Raw genomic sequence first — 12,829 nt, 5'->3', positions numbered from 1 at the left:
AATCAGTCGACGAACCCACCATCGTCCTGCTTATCCTTAAACCTTAAATTCTGCTTATGTATTTGTACATTTTTTTAATAATCTCAGTTACAAAGTTGGTACGGTATTACCTACTATGGAAACCTAGGGAAGCAATGCTTCCCTTACTTCCATGGACCGCACGCCCCTGGGAGACATCTTGAGGAGGCCTATGTACGGCAGTGGACAAATTTGGCTGTGTAATGATAATCCCTCTCCTATGCGTGTCGTTTTACTTCGAAGAATGACTAACCAGTCATGTCCTTTATTTGGTCCGACCATCGTGCTGGAGATCTTTCTCTATCCTCTGGATCTTTTGCCAGCTGCGTTGCCTTTAACTACTTTTCGTTCCATGCCCTCTATTCTTGTAGTTTTATGGTACTGCTATTATACGCTGGTTGTAGCAATCTGTCGGCGAGACCTTTTTTATGTATTATGAGATGAGAATAACAGTAAGCTTACCCCAAGTAATTTAGCCACTATCATTGAAGTATTTCAGCATTGAAACAATTATCTTTGATGATATGTGTCTTCGGCTTGAATTCTCTCACCAGATATTGGGCTGTTGAGAAAAGTTCTCTAGATTCTTGGCGGTCAGCATGTTTTTCTTGTTGTTCAAAATTGTTGTCCCTTTTCTCTGTAAATTTTTTTATAGTTGTATTTATGGCACGTAGGATCTATATTTCTTTTTGTACTGAATTTGATGCGTCACTTCCAAGTTTTCGTCTTTCTTCTATATGAAGCCAGAAAGTCCAGGGGAAAGACATGATAAGCGCCAATTTATTAATTTTGAGGTTTTACAAAATTATTATACATCTAACTGGTCCCTACAAAATGTATAAACTCTGCTGGAAAATAAGCTGTTAAATACCACCGCATTCCCTATTAAAAATATGCATACAGGGGAAGAACTTGATATTCACCAGCCGTCCAGGGAAATAACTTGACCAAGTCCATTTGATTGTGTCAATGTTAACATTAATGTTTTATCCATGTCTTCATACTCAGAGTATTTTTCACAACTCTCCTATAAATAATTGGCGGGTGTATGTGAAAAGGGACATAAGTCAAAAAAGTATAATTTTGGAAAAACGGGTTTTTGTGATTTTTGTGACTAAATGCAATTAAATATGCGTATGAAAAAAAAGTTCATTAATAGCAAGCTGAAAATTTTTTAATAGCTTAAGGGTGTCTAGTCGGATAAACTTTCATATATGGGAACACTGGAACAGGGACAGTTTTAATTCGGGAACAGGTTAAAAATTTGGAACGGTGCGAACACGAAAACGGCACATTTATTTTGTCCGACAGAATAGACATAAACTCTCCGAACAGAGATTAAACTCTCATGCAACAATCAGACTGCTATTTATCACCTGTCATAATTCCTGTCATTTGACATATTCTACATGTTCCACTCATTAAAACGCCCATTTGGTGATAAATAGCAGTCTGATTTTTGCATAATGGGAGTTTAATCTCTGTTCGGAGAGTTTAAGTCTGTTCTGTCGAACAAAATACATGTGCCGTTTTCGTGGTCTGACCGTTCCAAATTTTTAACATGTTCCACAATTAAAACTTCCCCGGTTCCAGTGTTCCCAAATATCAAAGTTTGTCCGACTAGACACCCTTAAGCTATTAACAAATTTTCAGCTTGCTATTAATCAACTTTTTTTTCATACGCGGGATCCAGACCTACTATTTTTCAATAAAATGTGTATTGAGTTGTGACAGAGTTGTGACTGCATAATCTTCACTGATGATGCATAAGGATGCTGAAATAGTTACTATATGGAGATGGTGGTCCAACTCTGAATCGAATATAAACAAAACCTGCCTTGAACCCTTTTTTATCTTTTAAAATGTGTATTATTTTCTGTGTATGACTTAATTATGTCGCAAGAAGACATTTATTGTAGTAAATATGTAGTATATCGAATATTTTTTGAAAAAAATAGAACATATTATAACTCTTTTCACAAAATTTTTTATAAACACAAACATAACATATCTAATCTACAACCGTCTAAACAATAATAAATTACCTAGTAATAATTATTATTATTACTAGTAATTTATTATTATTAATTACCCTCTGTTAGTTATCCCCGTGGTCATCAGATGCATCTGGAAAAATATCCCTTACACTATCTGTAGTAGGCAAATTTTTGTAGAAGTCATGAAAGGTATATTGAGGCAACAACTCAATTAGGTTCTTTTTTTTTTCTCTTTACTAATCGGATTGTCATTTTTGTAAGACATTGGTATGTTAACATGCCGCGGCCACTCTTTTGCTTTTCTTAAATAATTTAAAGATTGAAATGGTTCTTCTTCTCTTAGGGATGTTTTGTATAATATTTGGCCAGGAACATTGGTATCGTAACCATTTAATGTCCTTCCAAATAACTTTCTGCCCATCTTCATTTATTTTTCTTTGCTGGAAAACTGATTTGAGAAGAGCAGAGTATTCAAAAAAGTCGGAAATGTCCATTTCACGTCAAAAGGTCTTTAACACCACAAAACTTTTTTTCGATAATCGAGTGGTCGCTGTCACCTGTCACACTCCATATGAGTGTGACCAGGAGTTAAGAATTTATGGTCAGTGTGTTCAAGACTGGAATGTTCTTTTAACGCAAACATGAACATGATAGATACATAACAATTCTTGTTTTGTCCAGCACATGTATCTGAATAAAATGTAATTGTTTTTGTCGTGGATGGAAGCTGTTTAATGTGTTTGCTTAGACACGATGCTATTTGATTGGCGCCTCTTACGGCACGATTAGCTTCGTGCCACATATAACAGAAAGCTTGTTGATCTTTGCATCTGTGGAGGGTAAGGTTAAATGTCCAAAGTTGCCTTTTGTAAAAAGCAACCGATGTCTGTAGATTCGGAGTTTGAAGGTACTGCTGAAGGTCACAGCTATATACTAACTTTGAAGGGTCTTGATGTGAGCTTTCTTTGTCTGCCTTTTTGGCATTATAAGCTATTTCAGCTTGTTGATGGTGTTCATCTAATTCTTTTTTATGTTTTGTAAGTTTTCGTCTGCCTCAGCAGCTCAAATTAACATATTATATCGATCACATGTGTCTTTTTTGGGCATTTTAATTTTTAAGTTTAACGAATGAAAGACGCGTTCGTAAATAAATCGTGAAACAGGTTGTTTATCAACAGGAATCCATTTTTTATATTCCTGATTAAGTCCAGAAAGCGTATAAGTTAAAGGAAGATATCTCATAACTGTATCTTTTCTACAGTATTGGCTTTCATAATAAGAAGGTATATTGACTTAAAATGTTGCTCTACCAAATTCCTATCCGAATTTGAAAGTTTGCTTGATGTTGCCAAGCCTCTTTTATCATCATGACAAACACTTCAACTATTCCGTTTAATATTTATTTACAATTATTGATACCAGCAAACTGCTTAAAACCCATAAAATGTAAAAAATAGATGCTAACGACACACGATACGTGCAAAAGTATTCAACTTGTAACAATTTATCAACCGGTTAAAAATGTGTAAATAAGCATAAGTATGCATATTATTGCATAAGCTGTTTGTCGCTAAGATCGTTAAATTTTTGTTTTTAGCAAATCATGTGAAAAGGGATGTAAGTCAACATATTGCTATTGTCATTAAATTATTGTTCAAAATTATGTGATATATTTTATGTTGACTTATATCTATTAACCCAAACGCAAATCTGAAAAAAATTAAAACGCTTTTGATCATATGTGAACATATATCTCTATTCACAGAATATTTTATTTATTTGGACATATAAGTATACATAAGCCCGTATTACTTTAAACATCTTATTTGTTGTCAGTTATATCATTTTACACATACCAAATCGCGCGTAAATGTGTGTAGAATGACTTATATCTCTTTTCCTCTAAGTGTAATATCCATTTTTGGAATGGATGGTGTACTTAGCTCATTTTTCGCATTTTTCTACTTATATCCCTTTTCTAATACACCCGCCAATTATTTTATATTCTGTGTATTTTGAAAATAATGTTTTTAGTTTGTTACATATTCACTTTAAATATATGAATATCATTTTCATCATCATCATTTTATATCAATTTTCATATTAAAATATTTCTGGTTTCCAAAGTTTAGTATTTATTTCATATACTATTATCATTTGTAAACCTACATAGATACATACTATTTGTAAACCTACATACTTTGTAGATAGAAACCATAATTATTATTACATAGTAGTATAGCCATAGAGTATAGCAGTTTTCATATTACTGTGTTTTGAAGCGTTTTTTCGCTCTCCTGTAAAACTAGCAAAATGGCACTTATCATGTTTTTTCCCCTGGACCCTTTATATGGTTGAGAGTATCTTCAGCCATCCAATGTTTTTTCCTATTTATTTTTTTTTTGGGTTTTGTGTTGTTGATGGCTTCGGCTTCAGTAATCCACTTCTCTGTGTATGCCCATGTTTTGTCAGGGTCTCTCAATCACTGATAGGTCAGCTATTGTTAGCTTGTCTAAAATTTTATACGTGTTTTAGAACCAATGTTTGTCTTTTATTTGTAAAGCCTAAAGCCATACTCTGCAGGTGGTTGTATCATATATAAATAAAAAAATATATAATAATCTTATAATTTATTTATGTTACATAAAACAGGTTAAACAAAAAGTTTTCGAAAAATATAGGATAAAAATTTACTTATATTACACTTTAGTAATTTACAACCTGTTATACAACTACTGGTTGGTAAACGTGTTCTGTGACCAAAGGAGCATCTTTTTGGGTTGCTCTAGGCGATGCAAAACCGCTACTGATAAGGAATATATTTTTCCATTTTGTCACATCCTTCTGCTCATATTCGTGAATTGTTATTTTACTGCAGCGCAAAATTACCACACCAAGGAAGAATATCATAACATCAACAAATCCAGATATGTCAGATGTTAAGTCCACACGGTTCTCCATATTGTATCTGTAGATCCAGTTGCAAATATACATTGTTTTGTACAGAACCAACAAGAATAGATACACCTTCATGTGTCTGGTGATTTTTTTACTGTGGAAGATCATGTAAATCTGAGGGATGATAACTACTGCCTCCAAGTACTCACTGAATGTCCAGAGTATCTTAAAATAAACAAATAGGAGGTTAATTAAATCTATATGTTTTTTTTAAATACTTAGCCCGCCGAAAGGGGCTACTTAATACAAAGAAAACAAAAATGAGCCACTTGTTTTAACTGGATGCAAATAATGTTCTATGGTAGATTATGTTATCGCCAATAGAGATATACATCCATAAAAAATACGTAAGATACGTCAACTCATCAGATGTAGGTAGCGACCATAGCCTAGTATCATGTAAAATAAGAGTCATTATAAAATACTTCACACCCAGGAGAGCGGCACCAACACAAACAAAAATCAGAGTCGAAGAACTAAATACGGAATCCACGGAATACTCATATCTCCTTATACAGAAAAAGAATATCAGAGAAGATAGAAAAAAAATCCGCTCTGTCTATTTAAAACAAATTGTTATTGTATAAGCATCACGTAGCGCTACAACCCTGGGTGGGTCCTGGCTGACTGTACAACTTTCTTCCAATTTGTTCGGTCTTCCATCAACCTAGGGTCAAATGGAATGTTCATTTTCCGGAGATCTGCTTGGATGTTATCTCTCCTTCGCATTCTGGGACGTCAAAGTGGTCTTTTGCCTATAGGAATCTCCTCCCATACTAGTTTTACAAGTCTTTCGTTATGAAGTCTGTGCACGTGGCCTGCCCATCTTAGTCGCTGTGATTTAATTTCTTGGACAATATCGGTGTCATTGTAAAGTGCTTTTAATTCGATGTTGGTTCTGATCCTATACTGGTTTGTGTTAATGTCGTGGTGAGGTCCGAAAATTTGTATTTTTCGTTCTAAACGTCTGAGCTTTTCTTCGTTTGATTTGGTCATGGTCCACGTTTCGCATCCATATGTTAGTACTGGTCTGACGATGGATTTATAAATTTTGATCTTGGAACTTCTTGTAAGATTTTTTAATTTTATAAGCTTATCCAGTGCGAAAAGACAGCGATTTGCTGATTGGATTCTGTCTTTTATTTCTTCAGTAACATCGTTGTCACCTGTGATTACGGCCCCCAGATACTTAAAACGTTGTACTCTTTCGAAATTGAAGGTGTTGACCGTCACATTTTGTCCTTTCCTGTCTCTTCGTGTCGTTCTATTTATATACATTCTCCTATTTATATATATCTTCTCTTCATTAATCCTCAGCCCTACTTCGCTTGTTATAAGATAATATAAGCAAGTCCTTGGACCGATATGGACATAAAGTATATAGCTATGAAGCTGTGCAAAAGAAAGTAACATCCAAATTATATAAAAATATCAGAATAAAGTGTTACGGAACATCGTCAACGCTCTCTAGTACTTCAGAAACTGAGATCTTCATTACAGTCCTCCAAATGGATACGATTAGCCCGAAAATAAGTAAGTATGCCAAGAGTCATGAACAAAGTTTCTCCAGCCAGGTGAATGTCGGAGCCATCAAACTCCTAGATAAGGCTAATCAGATAAGAAGACTTAAGAGAACTAAGCCGTTCGAGTTAGTGCGATAAGTTAATAATAAGTGAAAAAGCGGAGCAGAGTGCAGCTAAAGTGTACACGTTAATTAATAGTGTTATTATGTATTAGAGCCTAGGATGATTGGTGAATATGACCTTAGATAAGTCTCCTGTAATATTAAATTAAGATAAAGTAAGAACTAACTTGCTTATTGATTATAGTAATGATCAGATAGCAAGAATCATAAGATTATTGCTGGAATACTTAGAAGGATTATAAGTTATAATAAAAAAAAGAGAAAAATCAAAGAAGCGGCTCCAATTATGCTAAATGAATCCAATTGTGTCGCAAATTCCTCGGTAAAATGGAGTAGGATGTGGTCACCCATACTGAAAGAGGAAGTCAATAGAAAGAAAATGCCACGATTAGTAAGTCAATAACATATCGAGTTAGTACATATTTTATATTTTAGTATGATTTATTGTATATCTATGTATTATTAATATTATTTATAATTTAAACATATTAAAGTCAGAATTTGGTATTAGTTTTTTTGAAAGTAAATTAAATGTAAGACCAAATACTTACGATGTCGGGATAGTATCACGAGGTTTTTTCCTGGTTTTCTCTCGTGATTTACTGTGGAATCTCTAACGCCGCGAGAATTTTACTGTCATCGTTGCATTTGGTTGTCTTTTTAAAGACAGATCACTTGAGATCACATGCTATAATTTTTTTGTGACGGATATTCTTGAGTTGGGATTGATTTCATGTAATCGAATCAACTATCTTTTAATAAAGTCGTCCCAGAAACGCAACTCATAAATATTGGCGATATCATTTTAAAGTCTTCTACTTTAAAATGTATAATATACGTCTGAATTGCCAATATAAATGAGTCAGATTAAATAAATTATTAAAAGAATTTTTTTACTTAGCAACAACATTTTTGTTTAATTTAGTAGTATTTTGTATTTTAACAACGACACCCGATTTGGACGTCGAAACGTTATTAAAATTATTTTTTCAATTAAGTTGTGGCTTATTTCCCATCTAAATAGTTAGTCATAAAAATGCCACAAGTAAATAGCTTCAGAACAACACTTAGAAGGATGTCCAAGGTATTGTGTAACAGAGACCTAAGATTGGCATTGATAATCCGGATATTTCGCTGCTACGTGTTCTCGGTCTTACTTTATGGTGTCGAGTAATTATGCTGTGAATAAAATCGATCTAAATCGCCTTGATGCTTTCGAAATGCGGTCCTATAGAAGACTTGCGAGATTAGTGTGGTGTTGATACAAGCATGCTATTTAGGGTGACAACAGTGAATAAAACTCAGATAGTTATGGTGATAACCAACGTTCTGAAAGCAGATAGTACATGGAGAAGAAGATTGTATTTTATATGGTGTGTCGGTGATATGTTGCATTTTTTTTTTTGAAAAAAACAAGTGACATATTTAATTATAGTGTTTAAATTAAATATAAAACTTACTTCAATAGCATCTAAACTGTGAGAAAAGAACACTGCAAAAATCAGTGCCCCGGCAATAAGGACTTCAGACCAAAAGCTGTCATATTTCTTTTCGTATGTGCTCTCCATTTTGAACGCAAGTAAAAACGTGATTGCTGAGACAAGTATGAAGAACACTTTCATTATAGTGTTGTAATATGATATGAAATACGAAAATAAGTCAAGATATCTGGTAATAAATACTGCAGTGTAGAGAAGCTGCGTCTTAGCAGATACACCTAAAAAATAACGTATGAAATAGTAATATAAGTCGATTAATTAAAACACTACTAAAATAATACATAAAGCAAAAAAATATTGGCCTATATTTATACGTCACTAATTAGTTATTTATGATATAAGTGTTAAAAGTACACGTTTAAGGCACGCATGTGAAAGTTTGCATTCACATGAGTGCCTTAAAAATGTACTTTTTAACACGCATATCATACAATATTTTTTCTACAAACGTAATTACTGGACAATATCTACAAAAACTTTTACTTGAACTTGACAGACATTCCAATTTTATATTTTTTTGACATTACATCAAAATTTCATATACGGTCAATACGAACTGCAGTGCCTTAAAATTTTTTTAAAGCACTAGTGCCTTAAAGTAGCATTTTTATGCATTTTTAACACGGTTGTAGAAAAAAATATATGTTTATATGGTAGCACTGGCGAAGCGTCCATGTAACCACTGTTACCATTGGTAACATTTAAAAATCTTGCAAATAAATATTTTATGACGATGAATAATTCTATTTACCAGTATTTTTACCAATATAAATATATTATTATATTATGTGGTAATAGTACCTAACTCAGTAAATAACTCATTAAATAGCCAACTACTCGTAGACACTAAAATATTGGCGAGTTTATGTGACTCCGTTGCACGTTATTATACTCTGTTACCAGACTCATTTCTGGTGACAATGGTTATATACGCACGCTGGAGCTCGGGACCGGCTAGTGACTGAAAATTTTGAAGAAGCGACGGCATAAGCGCGCTGTGTATCAGTAGGGCTGCTACCAAATTTAAAATTGGTGACAGTACCTATAAAAAGTGTGCGTTCAGTTAACCATAGATGAGTGTCGCTTCTTAATCGATCAACTACTTGAAAAGTAATTCTCCTTGTATAATTTTGAAGAAAAAAATGAGATTATTAAAAATGAAAGACCTATTTTAAACAATTTAAAAAAGAAATCAACAAAAGTAGTTCGATATTTTAAATTTAGTTGGTACAGTGAAAATCCTTGGTTATATTATCGTTGCAAGAAAAATAAACTGTATTGTTGGCCATGTCTTCTGGTTTCTACAGAAAAATGGGTGGACCAAGTTCACGATTTAAATGGTGTTAGATTTTTAAAAAGGAGACATGAAATTTCTCCGTTACCTACATGTAAGATGTATACCCAATTTGATTCAGTTTGGCAAAACAAAAATCAAAAATTCTCTTAACCAAGCTTTGAAAGCAAATATTGCTAAACATAATGAGTTTGTTCAAAAATAGATAGGTATATATGGTATATCCTTAGCACACTTATAAGAGATACTGTATGTTTTTGGGAAAAACAAGAACTAGCGTTTCGTGATCATTTTGAGTGCGACGACTCTGACAATCGAGGCAATTACGGGGAATTGTTAACATTAATTGCCAAAAAAGATCAAAAATTTTGTCAAAATCTAGAAACATCTGTTTCTTCGAGAGTTTCAAGTCATATACAAAATGATATTATTGAAGCTACACTCACCGGCACAAAATTCCGCCACCCAAAATGTTTGATTCAGTTTGACAATTTATAACTTTATTACTTTTTTGCTCCGATTTTCAAGATTCTTGCACCAGTTTGTAAATACATGTATTCGTATTGTTTGGTATTATTCCGGTAACAAAAATTTTTGCTTGCATGTCATTGTACAGGGGTGAAAGGAAGCGTTGTATTTTCTCCTAATTTTAAAAAAATCTGTGGAAAATGGAATAGCTGATTTTGTTTCATAGTCCTGTCATATTTTCCAGGAGGCATCACCAACATTTTGTTTTTTGAGTTATCCGAATATCTTTTTTCTTGTAAGAGCTGTACCATTTTTTGTAAATAAAAACATTGATTGACTCATACAATTGAGGTTGGATTGATAAGATTAGAATGTCCCGCATGCAGCCCAGATCTCAATCATATTGAGCATTTATGGGATGAATAAAAAAAGCTATTTGCCATCATCCTAGGCCTCCAGAAAAGTTGGTACATTTATGGCCCTAGTAGAGGAATATCGGGCTATTCCCTAGGCAAGGAAAACACATCTTTATTAGATGCTAAACAGATTGCGAGCAGTCGTTGCTGCAAGAGGTGGACATAACCGCTATTGAATTGTTTTGTTTTCTTATTAAATTTGTTTTGTTTTGTTAATTTTAGTGCGTTTGATATTTTTAATTAAATAAACCTTCAAAGCAGTGTTTTTAATTACAGCTCTTACAAGAAAAGAGATATTCAGATAATTCAAAAACAAGACCTTAGTGATACCTCCAGGATAATACAAAAAGGGTATGAAACAAAATCAGCCCTCCAATTTTTCCAAAGAATTTTTTAAATTTAGGAGAAAAAACAACGCTTACATTCACTCCCGTATAATGCCATCTAAGCAAAAAATTTTTGTTACCAGAATAATAGCAATTGACATCAATACATGTACCTACAAACTCGTGCAAGAATCTTGAAAATCGGAGTACAAATAATAAAGTTATAGATTGCCAAAATTACTGTACCACTGTACGGTAGTAACGTGTGCCCTAAAAATTTTGGCACAAAATTCATTGGCTTTAGTTTTAACAAAAACCAAATGATATCAAGTTGCCTTTGGAAACAAAAGCTTGTTTAAATTGTCTACTATCAGGTTAAGATTATTTATTTTGAAGTTTTCACTTTAAGATGTAGTATAAATTAGAAATAGAAAAAGTATCCAAAAGGTGGTTGGGCGGGTATACGAAGCTGAAATCTGTCGAATATTTCAGAATCAAAACAACTTCCGCAGAACCATTTATAGAACAATAACGGAGTATGAGCTGGGAATACCATGGCTAAATCTACCAAAATGTAGACAACCACGTGCATTTACTGCACAGAAGTCAGAGAGATTAGTGAGAAGAAGAAAAAACCAGGTTGGAATGGAAACTAGAAGATTGGCTCGTCAATACAGATCTTCTAAGAGTACGATATCGTTGAAATTGAGGAGGAACGGTCTTAAATATGGAAAGAGACGTTAGTGCCCCAAATACTCTTAAGGTATGTACTAGTACACTTTAGAAGACCAAAAATAAGCATTTTTTCAAGATTTTTTTTCTCAGAACATTTATTAAAATGAACAAAACACTTTTTATATAGTAATATCTAACTCTTAGAGAATACAAAAAATGTATCTTTTTTCATTTATGCACGTACACTAATATTGTAGAGGGCGCATAAGTCGAGGCCTCGAAAAAAAGTAGTTCCGATGGCGGACAGTTAATCTCAGGATTGGGATCTCTGAAACAAAAAAATCGTATGGCATTTGAAAAAGGAAGGTTTCTTACGTGACAATTTACTACCATTAGTGAAAAATTCCGCAAAAAAATATTTTACGGAAATTTGAAAAAAATTGTGAAACAATCGCCCGTTTTTCTTCAGTTTTTTATGGTTACAATATATTTATTTTTTATTTTTTGGTCAAATTGTGGTAAATTGACACGTAAGAAACCTTCCTATTTCAAATGCAGTACGACTTTTTTGTTTGGGATATCTGAATCCTGAGATAAACTGTCCGCCATCATTTTTCGAGGCCTCGATTTTGCGCACTCTACAATATTGGTGTACGTGCATAAATGAAAAAAGATATATTTTTTGTACTCTTTAAGAGTTAGATGTTAAAATTAATATGTTAAAAGTTTTATGTTCATTTTTAATAAAGGTTCTGAGAAAAAAATTCTTAAAAAAATTATTATTTTTGGTCTTTTAAAGTATACTAGTACAGCACAATTTCTTTAGACATAGCATCATACGATTACTCAAAAAATATCCAAAACTGACTTCTACAACACCAAACACCTTTTGTTCTCAAAAACGATAATCCTACAAACTTGCTGAAGGCTCGCCCAATAGAGGATTTTTGGGCTTTACTGTCTAGGAAAGTTTATCATGGAGGCTGGGAGCCCAAGATGAAGAACAATTAAGAAGGCGAATTTATAAACAGCTAAGAGAAGTTGATCTGAATTCCGCCCAGGACCTCATGAAAGACATTCGAAGAAATTTGGTCTAGTAGAAAAGAATGGGTCACTCCACATAATTTGATAATTAAGATTAAGTACGTAATAAGCTTAGTTAAGTAGCAAGTTTAGTTAAGCATTGAGTTGTAATTTAAAATATCTACTTAGTTAGTGTTTTAATAAATTTCTTCATTAACAAAAAAAATCCATAAATATATTGTGCCAAAACTTTTAGATCATATTTTACATAATATATCTCTCTTATTTATTATTGAACTAGAGCTATGATTCTTTTTGAGGATAGTTTGGGACTATATGGTCATAATTTTTAGAAATATAGGAAAGGAAGGATAGGTCTAAAGACATAAAAATTCTATAGTTTGTTTTGTCAAGACAAATTAAGAGGGATTCCTGAAGAATTAGCAAGAATTGGCAAGATGTGCCAATTCTAAGGAACGACATGGGAGACATAAGCTTAACATCTAGATT

General features: G+C 33.1%; 1 protein-coding gene across 2 annotated transcripts in view; it reads right to left on the bottom strand.

Annotated features, from left to right (window-relative positions):
- Positions 1-4,630: 4,630 nt before the first annotated feature.
- LOC114327306 (ER lumen protein-retaining receptor) overlaps positions 4,631-12,829 on the bottom strand; it is a 45,461-nt gene continuing 37,262 nt past the window's right edge. For both annotated transcript variants that reach the window (XM_050644428.1, XM_028275886.2), the window contains exons 2-3: positions 8,079-8,335; positions 4,631-5,138 (exon numbers count right to left, since the gene is read on the bottom strand). In XM_050644428.1, coding sequence (XP_050500385.1) covers positions 4,740-5,138; positions 8,079-8,335 — 656 coding nt within the window. In that variant the 3' untranslated portion in view covers positions 4,631-4,739. The remainder of the gene's footprint in view (positions 5,139-8,078; positions 8,336-12,829) is intronic.

The sequence above is a fragment of the Diabrotica virgifera genome, chromosome 2 (assembly GCF_917563875.1).
Source record: "Diabrotica virgifera virgifera chromosome 2, PGI_DIABVI_V3a".
NCBI lineage: Eukaryota > Metazoa > Arthropoda > Insecta > Coleoptera > Chrysomelidae > Diabrotica > Diabrotica virgifera.
This window is presented reverse-complemented; position numbering and strand designations above follow the sequence as displayed.